Raw genomic sequence first — 22,063 nt, forward strand, 5'->3', positions numbered from 1 at the left:
TTACAGCACTATTCATTTAATTCTGAAAAATAGAAAAATCCATTTGAACGTTGAGTCACTGACACCCGACCCCACCTGTCATCCCTAACCTCCGACGTTGACCACGGCAGCGACGGCTCTGACCGGCGATTTCTCGCCGACGGTGAGATCACCGGCGACGACCAACGTACCAAAATGATCACCAAGTCTAGGCGCATCGATTGACGTCCCTATCAGCACTGATTACGGCCCTATACTAGCTCGTCGTCGACCATGGCGGACGCGGTGGCACGGCAGCGCTACGCCGGCGGTGTGCGACCGGTAGAGCTCAAACAAGGGATCCAGGAAGCACCAGTGGCTCACCCCGAACGCGTTGAAGCAAGGAGCGAGGTCGGAGAAGCAACGGAGAGGCGTGACGACGATCACGGTGATCACGACGGAGCAAAACGTCGTCGGCGATGGTGTACCGGCGACTGCAGTGATCAAAATGAGCAACCAGCTATGGATTAAGTACTACAGCATCGAGACGAAACCGAATCAGCCAAAACCAGGGACGAAGATGCACCGTGGAGCTCTGGCCGCGGCGAATCGTGCTCGGCGGAGGAGTTGCCGGCCGCGAGGAAGAAGACGATGCAACTCGAGTTCCTGACTTAGACTAGCTGAATTGGTGGGTTGGCTGGATGCGCAAGGATACGGCGGAGCTGGAGCACGCTTTGTCGAGACGGCAATGGCGCTAGGTCGACGGTGAGAGCTCGACGGAGTATGGCGGTGGCGACGGGAGAAAACAGAGGAGAGGAAAGAACGACGACGACGGCGCCTCAGTCCAAATAACACAGCTCAGAAGCTCAAGGAAGCTGCGCTGTGGCCTTCACCGCGCCAGCGCGATGCCCAGACGGCCATGCACGCGACTGGAAGCCAACCGAAGCTCGCCGGCAATGTAGCTTCGGCGGTGGACACTGTTCACTCAAATTACAGAAATGCCATTCGCCAAAATTCACAAATTACTCTCAAATTTTCATAACAACTCAAAAATCTCCAAAAACAAAAGTTGTTCAAAATCAAAAGTTCTACAACTTTGCTTCTATAACCATCTCCTAATTCGGTCTAGATTTTGAAATGAACTTTTGAATTTGAATAGGGAAATTTAACGAATTACGCCTTTTTGAATTACTCAAAATTTTTCTAAATAACTTGAAAAACTCCAAAAACAAACTTTGTATAACTTGCCAAGCTCTACACTTTTGCTTTTGGGATCAACCCCAAATTATGTTTAGATTTTGAAATGGATTTTCAGGGTAGGATTTAAATACTGAAAAGCGGGGTTTTCTCGAAAAAATTCAAAAATCCAAACAAAACTTTGAATTTAAGTCAAACAATACAATTCAACACATACCACATGAATATAAACTCGTTTTAGTGTATGCATCTCAAAGTTTTCACCAAATGCCAAATGCTTTGCCATGCATATGATGACATGTCAGGTTTTAGTATTTTAAACACCCGAGGTATTACAGCGCTCCTCCGATGGGTGCCGGGACGTGAGCCTTCTTGCGGAGATGTAGCACGCCGAGCCGGTCGGTGACGAAGTTCAAGCTTCCGAAGAGGAAGGCCTGGGATGGCTCGAAGACGGGTGGAACCCGCATCCCGGCGGGCGAGGGTGCGGGAAACTCCAACGAGCCGAAGCGAATCGTATCGCCCGAGCCCGCCACAGCGGGGGTGGCGGAAAAGTGGGCCATCCGATGACCAAAAAGTGTTGAACGTACAGCGTCTTCCCAATGGACGGCACCAACTGTCGGTGCAGAAAGTGACCAACTAGTGAATATTTGTAGTTTTGCTGTACGTTGTGATCAGAGGTGGCCTAGCACTCACTGACATAGGATTTATACTGGTTTGGGCAACGTGCACTACGTCCAGTCGGGGTCGATCGGTGACTTTATTCCTGAGCCCAGGTGCTCAAAGTTTGCAGTGGGGTTACAAATGAGAAGGAGAAAGATGGGGTGTGTAAGAGGTCTGGTCGGCTCCGATCAGAAGGGCCGAGAGTGACAGGAACTTTGCTATGAGCTAAGTGTTCAAGCGGGTGCTTGAAGTCCGAACCTGGCGGTTCTATGGTTATGAGCTATCAATCTAAGGAACTCTGATCAATTGGGGTCGGTCTCCTTTGTTGGAGGAAGCGCACCCCCTTTTATAGATGAAGGGGATGGCTTTACAAGTGAGAGAGAAATGGTGCGTATGTTACCGAGCCTTGTTGCCCACGCCTACCGAGTCTTGTTGCCCACACCGGCGGGTACAAAATAATGGTAGGCGCCTATAACACTGTTGATGTGTACTGTAGAATGTCAGATGCATGTGGGAGGTCGTGCTGCCTTCTTCAGGGACGGTGGACGTCGGTACCTGCAAATATTGTTTGATGCCTAGAGGCATGTGAGGAGTCTCGCTATGTTCACCTAGTATGGTAAATCCTGGCGCCCATACCGCTATCGATGCCTAGAGGCACATGGAGAGCCTTACCGTATGGGAGTTTTAGCGGCCCCTACAATACTATGGAGGGAGATGTCGGTGGCTACAATACTGTTTGTGTCAAGTGGCTGCAGAGTACTGTTCCATACAGGGTATGGTCCCTGGTACAGTGGTTTTGACTTATGAGCCTTGCCTTGCCTTTCTCCGCACGTCTTCTGGTTCCTACCGAGCGGGCGTCCCCTGTCGGATGGCTCCAGTCGGCTCTGAGTGCGTCGATCGGAAAAGAGCGATGAGCAGGGTTCCTACGAGCCCCGGTCGGAGGGACGCGGGGTCGGAGTCAGAAGTAGCGCTTTGGGCCAGGCCTTCCGATCGAAGAGGGCGTCTAGAGGCCGAAGAGAGTGCTCCGATCGAAGTGGTGGGCCCAAGGGGTTGACGAGCGGACGCTGCTCCTTTCGGTCCAGACCTTCTGGTCGACGACTGGGCCGTCCTTCCGGCCTGTTGTATTTAGACTCTTGGGCCGATCCTTGGCGCGAAAGTCGGTCCCCGAGGGACCCCGGATTTATGAACCCGACACTGCATGTGTTCCTTGGCTGTCAGTCGCAAGTGGATGTGATACGATGGATCCAAGTGGCATCAGCTGCATGCGTGATGCCACTTTCTGCATGCCACGTAATCGTACGCCCGAGGAGCGTACCTGCTCGCCCTATGCAAAACTTTAGACGGAGAAAACTACACAAGTAAGGCCTAGTTTAGTTCCTAAAAATTTTCACCTCAAACTATCACATCGAATCTTGCGGCACATGCATGGAGTATTAAATATAGACAAAAAAAACTAATTGCATTGTTTGGTTGAAAATCGCGAGACGAATGTTTTAAGACTAATTAGTCCATGATTAGCCATAAGTGCTACAGTAACTAACATGCGCTAATGATGGATTAATTATGTTTAATAAATTCGTCTCGCAGTTTCCAGGCGAGCTATGTAATTAGTTTTTTTATTAGTATTCGAAAACCCCTTCCGACATCCCTCGAAACATCCGATGTGACATCCAAAAATTTTCATTTCGCGAACTAAACGCAGCCTAAGGTCCTGGTTCCTGCAGGAACTCCTAAAATTCCTGTCACATCGAATGTTTGGACAAATGCATGGAGTATTAAATATAGACTAATTACGAAACTAATTGCACAACTTGTGACTAATTTGCGAGACGAATCTTTTAAACCTAATTAGTCCATGATTTGACAACGTGATGCTACAGTAAACATGTGCTAATAACAGATTAATTAGGCTTAAAAAATTTGTCTCGAAAATTAGTCTCCATCTATATAATTGGTTTTGTAATTAATCTATATTTAATGCTCCTTATTAGTATCTAAACATTTAATGTGACATGAATTTTAAAAGCGACCGAAGAACCAAACACCCCCTAGTGCCGGCACGTGACATGCGGGTCAAGCGTGTTGGGCTCCGACTGCTGAGGTGTGATTACTCCTCGCTTTGGGCCTCGCAAAAAGGCTCGAGGGAGCGGACATGCATGAAGGCCGCAAAGTGGTGCTGGGCTTTTAGCGGCATGTGCCTTAACAGGCCTCTGCAAGATTACCATCGACGTACGACTCCTCAGCCACCCCTTGCCTAGCTACGTCTGGCCGGATCCATCGTCATCTGAGAATATCTGATGCCCGCAGCTGCTGCGGTCAATGAGCCGGGGGTGCACGCACGCACGGCGAACCTGAACCAACTACGACGAATCGGTCAGAGCTTATTTGCTTCTGTTCTGCTGCTGCCGGAGTATGAGCGTGCATGCGCACTTGTGCGGGCACCAATTATTGGCGTGCAGAAACAGACGTGTACATACATGTCACAAGAGTGGGGTGACTTCACTACACGTACTACAAACACATAAGTATATCCGAATACTCATGTCTTCGGATTATACGCTGTCTGCAAGTGCAATTCTTTTGCTTACTGGGATAAGCAAGAGCGACCATCTCCCGGGATCAAGCAATAGGTAGCGATCGGATCAAGCATTACGCCACGGTGACACAGTCTGAATGTCTGATAGGTGCACGCATGCTCTCGGCCAGAGTCTGCCCCGGCTGCCTCTCTGAATCCATGCAAGCACACGGTCAGTGGAGTAGCTCCTAGCTAGCTAGGCAGGAGGAGAGTAGCTATGCACCTAAAGCCAAGAATTTCCTCGCTAGCTAGTGCGGCGGCAAAGGGTGAAGACTTCTGAACTTCTGATTCAGCTCCTCATCAGACTTCAGTCATTCACATCAGTGCATTATTTTATGCCGTTGCAGGAGCGCGTAGATTGAAAAGTCGCTCAATCATGACGAGCGCCGTTCCAGCTAAGCCCTAGCCAGTCGATTCGACCGCATCAGTCACAGCACAGGCCAACCGATCGATGATCGCTCAGCATTTTAATCTTTTTCTTTTCAGATGATCTGACCTCAGCGCGCGCCGAACTTCCTCTTGGGTTTCAGAGCAGCGAGCGAGAGCCGAGAGGAGATGGCGACCCGCCTCGTCGCTCGTCGCATCGCGTCACCGGATTAGGTAACCTGCAGCCGGCTTTCCGCCAATGAATGTGTTGCTTTCCCACCCGGCGCACGAATGGCGCATTCATTATTGCTAATGCTGCCCACCCATACGCGCGAAACCGTGCCGTGACGGAGAAGACCCAACCCAAGCGTGCGCGCGAGAGAGGTAGGCAGGCAGGCTTCGGAGTTCAGAAATCAGAACTGCCGCCATTCAGGTTCAGGTTTCTCTGCTCCAGCAGCCGGCTTGGAGCCATGCATGTGTTGTTCTTTCGCTGAATTCTTCTACTACTGCGTATCAGCGTATACAGAGCCGGACCGCCGAATACTTCGCGAGCAGTGTCCAGTCCACACATGACACACGTAGTCCTGCCCACGTTTTTACAGTTTCGCTGGAGAGACCCAATCTCGGCGGTTTATTCCGGTCAGAGTTTCAGACCGTCAGAAGTTTTCACGGGAGAGTTTCAGAGTCCCGGTCATGGAGCAACGCATGATGGCGCCGGTCTCCCGCGTAGGTAACAGTCGTTGTCGGCTCCACCGTCACCACCACGATCATTCAAATGATCGGTTTCTATTCCATTGCAGCAGGATCAGAGCTCGCCAAAGCTACTGTTGGAGAAAACTACTGCCCGAGAGCGACGTGTCTGTATGTGCTGCTGCTGCTGCTCGAGGAGGAGATAGCAGCAATCGTAATAACGACGGCCGGCCGGCCGGATTCAGCAGCTCGCGGGTGGGGCGATGACTGATGACTGACTCGGATGCAGAGGATTTCATGTGTCGCGTCATGCATAGACACATAGTACGCTCACTCATTAGGCAAAGGGCCGGTTTACTGTTCCTGCAATCGCGATAACCGTCAATCATGGTTGGTCGCAGAGATCTTCAGGCCTGTCTCTTGGCAGCGTCGATCCTGGCCACTGCTGATGAACAGGCAGCAGGGATTTTGGGTATCGTTGTGTTTCTACGACCAGGGATGATGAGAGTCCAAAACCGCGAGGTGTTTCGGCCGTGTGCTCTTGCTCATGTCTGGATTTTCTTTCCTCACAGAATGACAGAACCAACCTGCTGTTGATATGTCTGAATTTTTCGTCTTGGTTAGTATATTGTAATGTCTATAGGCGGTGGTGTGACAGAGATGTGTATGCAGGCTGTGTATTGTATTCTTCTGGTGAAATAAAAAACAAAGATGGCATCGAGAAGTACCAGCACCATATTCCAGATTCTAGTTGTGATGATGATCCATGCAGGGCATCGTTTGACCGGGCCTAACCTACGCCTTCTTCAAATAGAAACTGGCGCAGAAAAGGATGATTCGTGCGAACCAAGTCGGGGCGTGAACAAATCCACAACTGGTAACGAAACTGTGGATGGATGAAGCTTCAGAGTTACACTTGTGTCGACTATCGTTGCATCACTCGTATGCACACACGTATGCCCATACGCGTGCGTGCGCCCACCTAACTGCATTGACTCTCATTCCCAAGGCTCCATTTGTCCGCCTAGAAGAATTTAGTTTGCATATTCTCGAAATGAAACGATTCGCCCTCGATCATCATCTCTGTCTGAGGCCCAGTTTAGTTTGCAAAAAATTTTGCAAAATTTTTCACATTCCCCGTCACATCGAATATTTGGACGCATGCATGAAGCATTAAATATAAATAAAAAATAAAACTAATTACACAGTTTAGACGAAATCCACGAGACGAATCTTTTAAACCTAATTAGACTATGATTGGACACTATTTGCCAAATAACAATGAAAATGCTACAGTACCCATTTTGCAAAAAAATTTAGAACTAAACTGGGCCTGACCTACAGTACCGTACCTCCATTGGAGGAAGAGGAACAGTTTTAGGTGAGTTCTTCTTCCTCTGCTGGGAATGAATATACCTGCTGAATGCTGATGGAGCGAGCTAGCAGTGACAAAGGCACAAAGACCCTCATATGTTGATACTACCAAGTGGCGAACTGTCTTGTCTTGTCCTGCTTCTCAAAGACTACCTACTGACTGGACCTGTTTACTAACGTGATGGAAATTGGAAAATCATCGGTGGCTACATGCCAGAGGTTATGTACTTCAGATTGTTTATTCTGACGAACATCTGGTTCAGAATCGAGCATCTGACAGCCTTCCTTCCTTTCCCTTCCAAGACGGCAAAAAAATATCTAGCAGCCGTCAGAGCGGGTAGTAATAATTCAGTAATGACCAAGGTTTTAAATCACCGACTATAGCCTCCGTTATCTCCGGCTATAGCTATTTAAGAAGGATTTAGCTAAGTTTTTCCATGTATAAGTTAGCCTTAGCTGCCGCTATAGCCTGATATAGCTGGCTATAGCCTATTTTTGGATATATAAAGCTAAATAGCTTAGCTGGCTATTTAAAACCTTGGTAATGACTAGTGGCGACATACTACTGACCTTTTTGCAGTGCAAACCTCTGTCAAGACAGACGTACCTGTATTTTGGTCAAAGTACGCAACTGGCGGCCGTACCGTGTGGCAGAAAGACGCTTGAAAGATCAGGTAAAAAAAAGGTGGTAGTAGTCGTGCTCGTGCAGCACCAAAGACTGCTGCCGCTTTTCAGTGCATCTGTCTGTCTTCTGTCTTCCTCTCGAGTGAGTGACAAATTGCGCTGACGGGTCCCTCACTCCACGGGAATACTCCTAGATGGCTAGATGCACGCACGCTCCATGCATTTCGACCGATGCGGCGGATTGCCCACCATCCCGACTCCCGAGTGCATCGATGCTCGATCTAGACGACATCTGTTCACTCGATCGTTTCTGTGGTTTATAAGTCGATTGATGTTGTTTTATTGTGAGAAAAAAATACTGTGTCATGCCTGATAAGCATAGCTCGTACGATCAAGCGAACGGAGTGGTGCATCGGCTAAAAGAGGAAGGAATCGTACTGGAAATACTTTGATAATAAGGACGTTGTGGGTAACTTTATAAGCTTTCCAGAAAGTTAAGAATCACGTTTGTTGGAGGTTTAGAACTCCAGTTATGCTTCTCTGAAGTTCCTATAAGTTTTCTGTCCATAGTTGTGCCTCTGTTGTTTGGGCTGTTTGTGCAGTGTTACTGTGCAACTAGTTTCATGGTGTAAATGATGTTTACTGTAGTTTTGGTAAATACACAAGTTGTAGATGATTATCTTATCTTGCTTGTGTTAAATTTTCATGATCACAGGTCTGATAGTGTAGGAGTTATATGACTTTTAAGTCTTCTGTTAGGATTGGATTGTATTCTGAGCAGACCTGAAAGATGCTAGTGTTTAATCCAGTTAGGATTTGAATAAGCTTTTGGTGCTAATGACAAAGTTGTAGATAATTCATGTATCTAGCTGCTGTTAAAATTTGGTGGTATTTGACCTTGTGGTTTGTGAGTTATGCCTGTTTAAAGTTGGGTTCCAGAAATGGCTGCTCTCTGTTTTGTATGAACCAGTTTCTATAAAGGTATAATTTTGACCTACTTAACATGGGAATCATGCTGTGATGGTTATAGATGAAATGTAGATAATTTCATAATCTTTCCAAAATGTCTTCTTGCAAGTCATTTGGATTTGTGTAATTCTAGTTATAGCTAAATCTTGTAGCTGCTGTTTGCATGTCCAGAAATTGGCAGATTCCAGAAATTGCCTTGAATGATGACTGAGTTAGAGCACCTGAGATCTTGGGAAACTTGTGTCATGCTTGGTGTTGTCGTCTTCTTTACCATCTTAGCATGATATATTGTGTGATGTTTAAGTTAAGCATCGCAAAGTACTTAAGTGTGTTAGTGTAAACTATGCTTGTCTTGCTTGCTATTTTGTGATGCGTCTCATGGTACTATTCTTCATATTATGCACTTGTATATTGCATATCATCTAGGTACGCTAGATGCACCATGTGAAGGATGCGATGTTGGAGCCAAACCCGAAGATTTGGTTTGGTGGATATATCCCGAAGATGGAAGGACTAAGCAAGTGCCAGGACCGAAGGTGTCACCAAGACGGTGCAAGCTAACTGAACTGACTTGTGTCGGATCCCAGGCAAGCCCCGGAGCATTCTAAGCCTCCTATGTTTTTACAAATGTCTTGAGTATCTTTTATTGTTGATGATGCATTAAGTATAGAAATTGGTTGGAACCCATTGTTGCATTATATCCTTACCTTGTCCAGATAAAATCCTGTGAATCCTAATTAAGTGTAGGATCGAATGATGCTTAGCTATGCATAGACCGGTAGAAGTCGGGTGATTTCCTATCACCTGCGAGATGTAGGATGAGCTCTGGTCATGGTTGGCTATATTTGCTATCATGAAAAAGAACCATGTGTTAATAATGAAAGAAGACCGGGCGGGATGACGGTAGTGCAGCAACAAGGCATGGAGGTCTTGGGTGTGAATCTATCCCCGTCTGTGTCGTTTAAGGACCGATACGCTGTACGTCCTCATGTCATGTTGAACGCAGCCTAACACTTAGCTGGCCGGATAAGTCGTTCCGACCACGAAGCCTAGTAGCTCGACTCAGGCCAGGGACGCGAGCAGTGGCGTGCATTCTGGAGGTAGTAAGGATGTGCGGAGAGCCATTGGCATAAGCCCAAGGCGGGTTAGAGTCCCGAACAACCTTGACAGAGTGGTTCTCTGAGAATGTCGATCTGTTCGGACTCGCGACTCCTGAATCGTACCAAAGGTGACTCGTTTGCGACCCTGACGGGGGAAGCAGGGTTTGTGTTTAGGAATACCTCTCCAGCTGGATAGGAATCGATTCGAATCGCCGTCTCTCCCGGATAGTGAGAACTTGACTGAGCAGCGGCAACGTAGATTCACTAAATTTAAAGATATGGTTAAACGACGACGATGATGATGATGATAATGACAATGAGCTATGAAATACCTGATATGGTTATTATTGTTTGCAACTTAATCAAGTGATTGATTAGTACAGCTGCTAATATAGATGGTAGGTAATGGCTAAAAGTCACTGCTAGTACAGGTGAATAATGCTAATGGTTACTCAAGCTTTTATGCAAAAAGGTTGTCCAGCCAGATCCACTAAATTAAGCTATGCATGATCCTTGGTGTCATTTGTTTTGGTTTCCGACGGGTAAGTCTGGCTGAGGACATTCGAGTACTCAGGGTTTATCCCACCATGTTGCAGGTGGAGTTCTCGACCTGTTGAAGATGGTGGCTAACCGCCGGTGGGCTCGGTGATTCTATATTTACTTCTCATCTCTATGCTTTTGTCGGATGGTGTCACTTATGCTAGCAATGTATTTGGAACATATATTAATGTAATCTTTTGAAAGCTATGTTATTTTCACTAATCGATTTTGAAACCCAAACTTGTACTATTATTTGTGAACCCATTTGTAATATTATTTTCCGCTGCAACCCTGTGTATGTGATGTGTATTTGCTTAATCACGCGATCTTGGTTGTGATGTTGATTTACCGAGGTCCTTCGTGACACTCGACGGACTACCAGGTTTATATAAGTGAAAGTACGTGTGTGTCAATGTGTTAGCGGGGACAACCGTACTTGATCTTGTATAAATTGGACGGTTCTGTCACAGCCAACTCTAATTGAACTCTACAACAAAAGTCATGAAGGGTTTGTGTTGAGCACATGTCAAGAAAATGCCTCAATTGGTCGAAAACTCTAATTCTAGGTTAACGAGATGCTGCTTTGACCAAAGTAAAAGAATGGTTTATATTCAAGATACGAGGTTTGACCTTAAACAAAAGTTGTAGTATAGTATGTGTACTACAAACTTTATTTAAGGACCCAAGTCTAAATCTATCTCTAAGCTTGACAATCAAAGGTCACAAAATTGATTCCGCTACAGTATGCAACACTTAGAATTATCCTAAGTCAGTTTCGGAAAGAGCGCTCCGTTCATTCATACTACTACTACTACTGTCTTACTATCAAGCATCTGCTGCAAATATATCCTTGATGATGGATTTGGCCACATGACGGTATCTCGGGTGCCGCTGACACACTGTGGGCCCGCGGGAACGAGGTGTGTCTGCCTCTGCCCAAGTGTGTCCACGAGCCCGTGCCATACTGCCATGGCCTCATGCCCTGCCGTCCAAACCGACAAGGGAGCCTTGTGTCATCACCAGCCGAACTCACCGTCCTCTCTGCGTCCGGCCAATCTAGCGCAACTGCCGAATCGTCTCTGCGGCTCTCAGCTTCAGCTACAGTCATCGACCTTTGACGAGAACCACAAGCCACCGTATTGGAAAATGAAGTTGGTATAATGACTTTGTTGAACATTGGAATTTTAAAGGAAATAGTTCAAATATTGTATTATAGACAGCTAGCTAGCCATCACCTCCTGGGTGAGCCATCAGAACCAAAACCTTAGCATGCAGATAATTTTGTCTGGACCCCCTGGAGCAGCATATGCACAAGCGACAAGTGGCGACTAGTTGGACTGGCCGCCTCCTCCCAGTCGGCCGGCCAGCAGTCCCGGCACATCACGCCCCGGCGGGTCCCCAGGGTCGCGACGGCGACGGCCGGTCCCGGCACATCACGCACCACAGACTGTTGTAGTGCGGGGTCGTCATCTACAGCCAAAACCTGACCCGTCAGTAAAAGTATACTACGTGTAAAAACGCAATTCGTCAGCAATACAGATATTTTCCCGGTCTTTTACGATCGAACTTGAATTCCGCCACCATGCATGCATTTCGAAGCGTTCCAGGTTCTGGTTCGGTGGGCAGTACTGCATACGTATACATACACGTGGTGGGTGGTACGTGCTGGGTAGCCCGACCGGTCCTTGTTCTAAGTTCTACAGTAACACATACGTATTTCACCCGCAACGTACACCGCACGTGGAAAGAATACGTATCCGGCCGACGTTGACGTCCACCTCCGATCCGCGTACGTACGAAAAAAAAAATATTCGTTCGCCTTAATTAGTGGCCACCCTGCTTTTTGTAATCATAATCAGTATCAGATCACAGAAAAAATCAGGCACGTGTTAATTAGTAGCCTCACGCTCATACTGGCGGTTAACTCTACAAATGATGCCGGCCTCTTGAGTACCATCGGTAGAGGAGAGTTGCTAATCAACTGCTCTACCTGCTAATCCTGGACAGTCCAGAAAGAGATGTTGTGAGGTTTTTTCCACCAGCAAGTTACAAATAAAACGCATAGTTATAGGAGTCTAGATGCTTGTTTTTTCTTCTTATAAGAGATTTCTAGTACTTATGCTGTCTTTGATCAAAAGCTAGAAAAAAAACTTTGTGTTTTGGTAGACAGTGACTCTTCCACATCCATTTGTAAGCAGGATCTATCTCTGATGGATCAATTGATCTGAGTACTAGTTATAACCACACTCTGTCTCAAACACTACCTCAGTTCTTCATATCACTGTTGGTTCAAAACCCTCCTTCACTGCTGGATTTTGAACCGACAATAACATATCGAAAGTGATGCCTCTTTACTACTACTGTCGGTACTTCACCTGGCGCTAATAGGCCTTAAAAAACATAAAAAATGAATCCAGCAACAGCAAGCATGCTCGCTGAAGCATGCTCGTCCACAAATCATACAAGAAACAATTCATACATCACAAACTAAGAGGGATTCATACAAGAAACCACGCTACCACCGCAGTTCATCCAAGAAACAATTCATACATCACAGAAAAACGAGGAGGGATTCAACACATCACATCAACTCATCCCCAAATCGATTTGTACATCACAAATTGGGATTCCACAAATTGATTCTTTCGCAAAAACAAGAAGACAAATTGGGATTCCACAAATTGATTCATACAACATACACGGAGGCCGGAGGGGAGGAGAGGTCAGGAGGAAGAAGAAGCCGTCGGGGTGCATCCGCGCCGAGTCACTCGCCCGAGCTAGGAACAAGAAGAAGCCGCCGGGTGGATCCGTGCCGAGCCGTGCGCCAGCGCCAAGAGGAAGAAGCCGCCGGGGCGGATCTACGCTCGTGCCGCTCGCCTGCGCTCCCGCCAGGGTGGATCCGCGCTTGCGCCACGCCGGGGTCCCGACTGCTCGCCGGCGCCCGCGGCAGCCTCGTGCCCGCGCCGGTGTGGAGCCGTGGAGCGTGCCGGGGTGGATTTGGGAGGAGGAGGTCTAGGGAGTGGGGAGTTGGGATGTGTTTCTGCTCCAGGAGAGAGAGCGGACAGAGAGGGGAAGAAAGGTCACATACGTGAGCCTTGAGTTAATTGGGATGAATAAAAATTTTAGGTCCGGGGCCTATAGATCACTAGCGGTTTGGTAAATGCAACCGACACAGATATACATCACTGCCGGCTTTGATTACCAACCTGCAGTTATAATATCTATCGTTGTTGGTTTGTTAGAGTATCCGGCAGTGATAGACTTTTTCCTTATGAACCGACAGTGGTGCATCTATTAGTGTTGGTTTTAAAATTCCGGCAGTGATAGAGCCGGTAGTGATTGTTTATTCTGCAGTAGTGAAATTATAGGTCGTTTTGATTTTTTCCAGTTACGTAGCTTTTACTATGCACTTAGATACATATTATGTCTAGATTCATAATAAAAGTTGTGTATTTATAAATAGCAAAACGATCTACAAATTGGAACGGAGGAAGTAACAAAGTATGTGGTTGACCAGCTTTACGATTCGTGTGGAGGTGGATGCATGCGTTTTTTTCCCTATATAAACTCTAAAGTAAGGCGGACTTTTGGGCTAGCTAGCTGGAACGTAGCTGAATGGAAGGAAAAAAAGGTGTGTGAGCAGAGCGTAACGGCATGGAGGGTCCGTTCCGGCGGAAATATCTATCTCGTTGTCGCTAGTACAGCTTTTCTTTTCCGGTATGCAACGCAAATGAAAATGCAGCACACCTTTACAGACGCATGCATGGATGGATATCTCTCTCCATCCTCCGTCGTCGCCCCATCATATCCCAGCCGCCTTTTTCCCTGCACAAAAGCGATATAGAGAGCAGTGTGCTCTTGGCAACTGCCAGGCATGTATATCAAGGCCTTTTAATGCGAGGAGGAACTCAACTTCAATTCGCGTGTTTTAATCTGGTGTGTGCACGGCGGAACGCACAGTCACTGACACGTAGGCCCGTGAACTCCGAGCTAGGGAGGCAAGAGCTGAGCAAGGTCGTCGCAACCCATACCCATGCATCTTGTGCACATTTTTTCGGGCGTTTTACAAATGGCTCTGCAACTACAAGTGTATTGCACTTGAGGACTAGCCAGCTGCAAAATAAATTATTACTATGTAGCCAGCTCCATTTACGATAATTTTATATACTAATTTACGATAATGTCAATACGTATTTACGATAGTTGGGTTCCCATAACATATGTGGATATTGACCATAACGTTATAGTACACCACTTAGTAAGAAGTTACTATAATCTCGTAAATTAATATAGTAATTATCATAACTCAAAGTGGCTACATAATAAGTTATTTTGTAGTCAGCTACAGGGTAGTATATATATATAAGCTCGCGTCTTTGGAAGCAAAGATCGACGGAGATATTCATCGGTCGGCCATCATCAGCCGGGGTTAGGTGATTAATTAGGTCGGTGTTTAATTTGGGACGCAGGCATGACGATGCTCTGCTAGCTGCTGCATGTATGTATGCGTGCGTGCATCAGCAGCGAGCGCGGGAATGAGCATGATGATGACAGCATCGCCGTCTGAGCTCACCGCCTAACAAAGCCTGCCACCTGGCTTCGGCACACTACCCAAGAAAAGTCTCTCTCTCTACCCCTATCATCAGCCGGTTATCGTTGCTGGTTCATGAAGAAGTACTGCTGGCTGATTTATGTGAGAGAAAAATACTATTTCGACTAAAAATTTACGATCATTTACGACAAGCCACAGCCAAACGAACACGCTGCATCCACAGAAATTGACCAGCAGCGGCTCCTCCTGTTATATAACGCCCGCCTCTCGCCGCTCCCCAGCTTCTTCTTAATTTCTCTTGTATGATGCCTTGACAAGGTAGGAGTAGAATCGATCCACCTTGCAGAAGCAGCTCCATCTTCTATCTATCCAGGCCTGCAGCGCTGCCCCTCCGGCCGCAGGGTTAGAACCTAATAAGCTAGAGGGAGGGACTGCTTCTTGAGATCGATCGAGAGCTGCTTGCCGCGCGCGACGACGATGGCCATCAACTCGCTGAGCATGGTGGAGGCCAGGCTGCCTCCGGGGTTCAGGTTCCACCCGCGGGACGACGAGCTCGTGCTCGACTACCTCGCCAAGAAGCTCGGCGGCGGCGCCGGCCCCGGCGGCCCGGTGGTGGTGAGCATCTACGGCTGCCCCACCATGGTCGACGTCGATCTCAACAAGTGCGAGCCCTGGGACCTTCCTGGTATGTGATCAGACGACCTAGAACTACCTTGTTGTTCCTGATCATTTTGTACATCCTGTCCATAATTTCTGGCTAAGATCGATCCAGTTTTTGCCTTGCCAAGTTCTCTTAATTGCGCTGCAAATTCTTCTTCTCGCCCTTCCTCCTTTTGGGTGTTTCCCCTCTCTGAGAGCAGTATTCCCTTTTGGATTCTGATTTGTTATTATGTTATGTGTTCCCTGATGACTAATGATTGATCCATCTCTCAAATAATCCTTTTCTGCTAATCAAAATTTTTAAGGAGATAGTAGTCGTACGATCTGTGATCCGTTCCGACAAATATACAAGCAAGTCTACATACACCTTGCTTATATCATCCAAGATACGGTTGCTGATGATATCTGTTTGTAATAAGGTTGCCTAATCATGCATATGCCCATGTCCTCCTGTTGGCTCATCGATCTACAAGAGATCTTAAAATAAAACCAGCTGCCATACCTTCTCTCCATTATTAGCTAGCTACCAGTAGTCATCGATCTATTCCAAGAAAATTCTCTTTGTTCCTTTCGCCTACATCTCTGCATGTTTCTCCATCAAATGGAGTACTTCGATTCGATTAATTGCGCGCCACCGAAAATCTAAGATGCATGAATAACCACAAAGTGTACTGCATGCTAGTTGAAACTGTCCCACTCCGAGCCATAAGTGAAGCGACCATGACATCCTCCTGCTGCAACTTTCACCGATCAACTTGCAAGATGCAACTATGCACTCATCCCATACCTCAAGAATCCCTTACTTTTCTTTCCTTCAATCGTCGCTTATCCCCCTTTCTTTTTCGCCCTCTTTTTGGGGTGTGCCCATGCCATCGGTTTTCTTTTTTTGGAGCATTTAAGCTGCTGTATTTATGGATAGCTCCCTTCTTTTGAAGAGTCTTTGATGATCTAAGGCGTAAACTAAATCAGGGTCATCAGACCATCCCCCCCATACATATATTTATGTGCAACAATAACTGAGGAGAGACAGTTTGCAAGAACTAACTCTCTCAAATCCTTGCATGTATTTTGTTTTAAAAAAGAAAAGTTCAGCTGGATCGGTACTTTAGCTAGCTGTTTAACCTATATATGCATCCACAAAATCTACTGAGAGCTAAATTCACACGTCTTGTCTGCCTCCTTGTCGCCTTCCCTTTCCCCATATAACAGAAGGATATTCTCACTGCCAAGAGTTTGTTTGGCCCCATCTTGGCCTTCTATCTTCATCTGTCCCTGTTCCTGCCATGCTATCAAATATTCTCTCGCTTTGCCTCATCCTTAAAGGGAATTAACAGCCAAATGGATGGGGACAAACACCAAAAGAAGGCCTCTCACTTTGCTACTAGTAGAATACTGCGGCAAAAAAATCTTGTCAAAATAGATTAAGATAATCAATTGGTGAAGAACATATTATTTTTTTCTTCCTATTTCTGCTTTTATCCCTTCTCTCCATTATTACAATAACAAATACATGTTGGCTCTGGTTTAGCACAGTTTTTTAATCTATAGGATTAATGATATGTATTGATAGTACGTACATGTTTACATCTAATCAAATGTGAAAATGATTTACAACAGCAGTGTTATTAATTATCATTAACCTCGTTTGTTAGTTTATTAACTAACTGATTTTTGTTCTCAAATTCAGATATCGCGTGCATTGGTGGAAAAGAGTGGTATTTCTACAGCCTTAGGGATAGAAAGTATGCTACCGGCCAACGCACAAACAGAGCAACTGATTCGGGATATTGGAAGGCCACTGGGAAAGACCGTCCAATAAGCCGGAAAGGGTTACTTGTTGGTATGCGCAAAACCCTTGTGTTTTATCAAGGTAGAGCCCCAAAAGGGAAGAAGACCGAGTGGGTTATGCATGAATTTCGCATGGAAGGGCAAGGTGATCCCATGAAATTACCTTTCAAGGTAATATAATGACTTGATTTCATTATTATGTGTCTTTCTTTTATTAGTTGAACATGATAGTTTATTGCTTAATTTTATTCTCAGTTTTGCCATCTGATGGATATATATAAAACTACATCATATATATCAAGCCAATGAGCAATACATAACGCATACAAGTTGGAAAAAGATTTATTTGGGGTAATGAAATAATGGAGTTGGGCCCATCGGTTTTCCTATGGATAACTTAAGATAAATTATGGTTGTGAAATCATCAAGAGCTAGCATCCCCAGTTTTCATTCTCCAAATAATGGTGATCTTATGAGAAGTATATTTCAAAGATTTTGAGATGCAATATATATATCTGTGTGAACTAATTAAACTACAAACATAATTTGTTCATGACACTTTAGGACGAAGCTAGTACTATATATATGCAGTCTCTTTTTCTTCATTCATATTTGTATTTGCATAATCACATGTAGTGGACAATGTACTGCCAGCTCATTCTACACACGTGCCCTCTCGCCTATTCGAGAGAGAGAGAGAGAGAGAGAGAGGCACAAGCGCCAAATTTACAGTCAAGTTGACAAATTACTTAGTTCTTAGTTTTACCACGAGTTTGTGTCATTTGGAGAATAAATAAATTAAAGTAAAGGCGTACATGGTTTTGGATTAAGACATCACACTTCAATCGCTACATTGTTTACTGTTAAAAGAACTGATGGTCATAATATTGAATTAATGCTAATTAAGAGCTTTACTTTTTTGTACTTGAGACTTTCTTTACTACTCAATGACTTGTCACTGTCATGCGCAGCAGGTTTTCTCTAGGCATTCATATCTCCCATCAGATTTCCACTCATTTTATAACAATTAATACACACACACATGTACTGATGTACATACATACTCTTCCTTAAAAATAAATAAATAAATAATACTTCTCATGACTTGTTCACAACGTATAGAATACATGTACCCATTTATATTAATTATTATCTATTGGTCTAATCCTCATCTGATTTCTTTTATATATAATAATGCACAGGAGGACTGGGTCTTGTGTAGAGTTTTCTATAAGAGTAGGGCGACAGTTGCAAAGCCACCCACAGAGAGTAGCAGCAGCTTCAATATTGATGCAGCCACAACTTCATTGCCTCCCCTCATTGACAACAACTACAATATTTCCTTTGACCAGCCTGGCTCATCAGTGCAAAACCTAGAGGGTTATGAGCAAGTGCCCTGCTTCTCCAGTAACCCCTCTCAGCCATCGCCATCGATGAACGCTCCGCTGACATCTGCCGCCATGGCTGATCCGGAGCAGCACATGGGAAAGTCAATAATCAAGGATGTTCTCATGAGCCAGTTCAGCAGGTTCGAAGGCAGCGTCAAGAGGGAGGCACCTCAAAGCAATTTTTCACAGGATGGGTTTGAGTACTTAGCTGAGAGTGGCTTCACACAGATGTGGAATTCGTTCAATTAATTGATTTTATAGGAAGATGATTATTGCCATGGAGGGTGATACGGATCGGAATTCCTCGACAACTAAAGGAGGGATAGATGAGTGCTAAAGAGGGCTTGGGTGTGTGTGCCTCCTCTGTGTGGTATTGCATGTAGCTGTAGTAGGTATATATATACACATATATAGTAGTAGTACCATCTCAGTACACATTTCGTCAAAAAGAAGGAGAAATGAGAAGAAATATATATGTATATGCATCAATGACGACGACAGATGTAAATACATTATTTGTGTACTATGGAGAAATTAGAAGAAAAAAAACAGCGCGTGATGACAAAACAAGAATAGAATCTTATTCATATGGTCCTTTGTCTGTTATTCCGTTATGTGTATGCACGTATACAGCTTGCTCTAGACAGGTCGATATGTCTATTACTATCAGGTTCTGTCCCTTCTGAGGGAGGTTTATCCTGTATTGTCAATAGCTAGCACCCGTTTTATATTTTCATGGTGTCTGATGTAGAATATAAAAAATTGGACAGTTTTTTTAATTTCCAAGTTACGGATTTGAAGTTCATTTTGTGGATTTATTACAGAAGTATAGAATGATTCGCACTTGAGACAAAGTTTTTAACTAGTAGCTCAAGCTCGTATTACTCGAGGTGTTCTCTTTATAACTGCCGATGTTTCACCACCGATAGCCTGCCACGGAGGTACCCGGGGCAATTTGTTCGGGTTTCAGCGTATGCAGAACTCGACGGTAAACGCAAGAGACAGTCGATTTATCCTGATTCGGGCCCTCGACCGTGATCGAGTAATAGCCCTACGTCCAGTCGGCGTTAGCCTTTGCATTGGATTGATTGTCAAGTGTTGTGTTATCTAACTCTTCTGCTCTCTCCAGGAACTCCGCCCTCCTTTATATAGTCAGGAGGTCAGAGTCCTAGTCGGTTTACAATGAGAGTTTCTAGTAGGATTACAGAATAATACTACCACTAGGATTACATGGAAAAAATCCTAGTTAGACTAGATCTTCTTTCTTCCTTGTGGGGTATCCCGTGTGTCCCGTATCGACAAGTCCCCGAGCACTTCATGGTTGAGCTCTGGAAGCCTCGTCTTGTTCCTTCAGGTCTTGCCAAGCAGGAATAAGCGTCGTCCGAGTGCTTTCTTGAGTGAAACCGTGTAGCGCTTCTTGGGATCTTCGAGTGGTGTGTGCTTTTTTGAAGAAAAAAGTACTCCCATCTGAATGTAGCCCCCGAGCCTCTTACTGTTTGGAACAAAGAGCTGGAGGGTTTTGTCCTGAAATTACTCTGATTCTTCGTCGAAATGCTTCTGAGCATATACCCGGGTTCTTTGTCAAAAAGAACTCGGATATAGCTCGTTCCGGGTTCTTTTTGTCTTAGTCCTTGAGGTGGTCTATTTTGAAGAAGTCTTCCTAGTGACGTGCGCTTTTTCGAAAAAAAGTGCACTCACTGAGTGTAGCCCCCGAGCCTCTTGCTATTTGGAATAAAAAGTTGGAGAGTCTTGAATCTTATGTTGTTCAAAGAACTGAAAACCTCTCCTGTTGCAGCCCCCGAGCATCTATCCGGGTTCTTTTTATTTAGAAAGAACTTGGATACTGGGTCTTAGCATATTCTCTGGTAGTCTGCTATTGTCAGATGTAGTTGTGTGGTGGTGGTTGAGTGTAAATGCTGTTTGTTCATGAGTTGTATAGTGTTGGTATATCCTTCCGAATATGCTCGTCCTTGAGTACTGTTCCTTCGCGCCTGAGTCCTCTTTCATTGAATTTTGTCTTTTCACTATGTCCTTTGTTAGGTTCGTTCTGTTGGTGCTCCCGGTCTATATGCACCGCTTCTTTGGTCTATAAATACCCTCCTGGTGTGCTGTTTTGATTCATCGAGCATTTTGTTCCGTGGTCTGAAATCTCCATAGTCATGAATATGATAGTTTCTGAAGTAGAGCAGCCCTCGGGTGTATTTTGTAGTTCTTGTATATCTTGTTGTAGCTGGAGGAAGTCTTGTGATAGAGATTAGAGGTAGACTAATCTCGTAGCGGCATTGTACTAGGAGGTACGTGGCTGTAGTTGGAGGAAGTCTTGTGATGCGGGATACGTTCCTTCATCCAGTAGTTCTGGGTAGATCCCCCTTGCCTGCCCTGCGACTGTCCGGTGCAGATCAACGTCTGATCTGGCGTCACATTGGACTTGGGTAGACAGATGCCTGCAGGCCTTTCCTGGTCCATGTTGTCCTACTGTGCTGCTGATTTCTACCTCGGATGTACTGCGTTCGTCCTTTGAAGAAAACAGTGTAGCCGAGTGCGGTTTGTTCTACCGAGTAGCAATTTAGAACACGTAGTCGTTCCAGAGCCTAGTTGTATCCGAGTTCCTTTTTGCTACCTTGCTCGTCGTAGTACTGAGTTCGTTGGGTCTTGTAAGATGTGTAATCTTGTATTTTTTGGAGTCCTTTATAATAGAAAGAATCTTGCCTTCTGAGTTGTCATTCTTTTTTATGCTGATGTCCTTGTTGTTTATGAGATTCTCGAGTTCTTCTTATAAGAACCGAGTTCTTGTGTTCTTTGTGAGGTAACCCTTCGTTGCTTCATGGTTGATGAGTTCTTTTTGTAGCAATATGATAACTCTGCTGTGTTGCTGGATGGATAAGTCTGAAATCTATCCATTGAACTGTACCTTTGTGTATAAGTGTGTCGTCCATCATTTCAATTGTGTCAGTTGTGTTGGGAAACGGATCGTTGCGTTCTCATGGGCCTGGTGGGCCGGGTTTTTATCGCTGTAAAATCTATTTAAATGCCTTTCTCCTTCTTTTTTCTCTGCTCCCCTGCCTTTGCCTTGAAACCCTAATCTTCAAAACTCCACCGCCGCCATTGCCGCCGTCATCTGAGCGCTGCCGTCTCTTAGTTCTTTATTGCTTTTGCTAGTATATGGGTCAGAAGAAATCAGCGAGCAAGTCCCAGGCAACCTTTGTAGACGAGGAGGCGTCACTTTCTGTGATTGAAAATCAAGAATTCATGGCCATGAGGGCTGCTCAGAAGGTCTAGCCGGCTCCGACTACGACTGAGGATCAGTTGCGCGAGCTTGTCAATGATTGCCTGATCCAGGGCAAGGAGCATGCTGAGTGGAGAGCTCCAGGCCAGCATCGGGTCCTAGCTCTGGGCTCTGGTGAGATTGTTCTTTTTGTCTCCTTTATCCGTGCTGGGCTCTGTCTTCCTGCCTCTGCTTTTCTTCATCGCTTTCTCAATTATTTTGGGATTAGCTTGAACCATCTTACTCCCAATGCTGTCCTTCATCTTTCTGTTTTTGTTCAGCTTTGTGAAACTTTTCTTGGAATTCCTCCTTCTCTTTCTCTCTTTCGTTACTTCTTCCGTCTGAAGCCCCAACCCC

At 45.4% G+C, this 22,063-nt stretch overlaps 1 protein-coding gene across 1 annotated transcript; it reads left to right on the forward strand.

Moving 5' to 3' along the window:
• Positions 1-14,919: 14,919 nt before the first annotated feature.
• On the forward strand, positions 14,920-19,030 carry LOC136528572 (NAC domain-containing protein 21/22-like). Its single transcript, XM_066521542.1, has 3 exons — positions 14,920-15,290; positions 16,953-17,224; positions 18,256-19,030. Exons 1-3 carry the CDS (start codon positions 15,083-15,085, stop codon positions 18,688-18,690), a joined length of 915 nt encoding a protein of 304 aa, XP_066377639.1. The 5' UTR covers positions 14,920-15,082; the 3' UTR covers positions 18,691-19,030.
• Positions 19,031-22,063: the final 3,033 nt, after the last annotated feature.

Source organism: Miscanthus floridulus, chromosome 19 (assembly GCF_019320115.1).
Source record: "Miscanthus floridulus cultivar M001 chromosome 19, ASM1932011v1, whole genome shotgun sequence".
Classification (NCBI taxonomy): Eukaryota; Viridiplantae; Streptophyta; class Magnoliopsida; order Poales; family Poaceae; genus Miscanthus; species Miscanthus floridulus.

What these genes read in the sequence shown, in the direction of transcription:
- LOC136528572 (XM_066521542.1), top strand. Translation starts at nt 15,083, where the DNA reads ATGGCCATCAACTCGCTGAGCATGGTGGAGGCCAGGCTGCCTCCGGGG. An exon ending in CGAGCCCTGGGACCTTCCTG is followed by an intron (nt 15,291 to 16,952) that starts GTATGTGATCAG and finishes TCTCAAATTCAG; the next exon opens with ATATCGCGTGCATTGGTGGA. An exon ending in CCATGAAATTACCTTTCAAG is followed by an intron (nt 17,225 to 18,255) that starts GTAATATAATGA and finishes AATAATGCACAG; the next exon opens with GAGGACTGGGTCTTGTGTAG.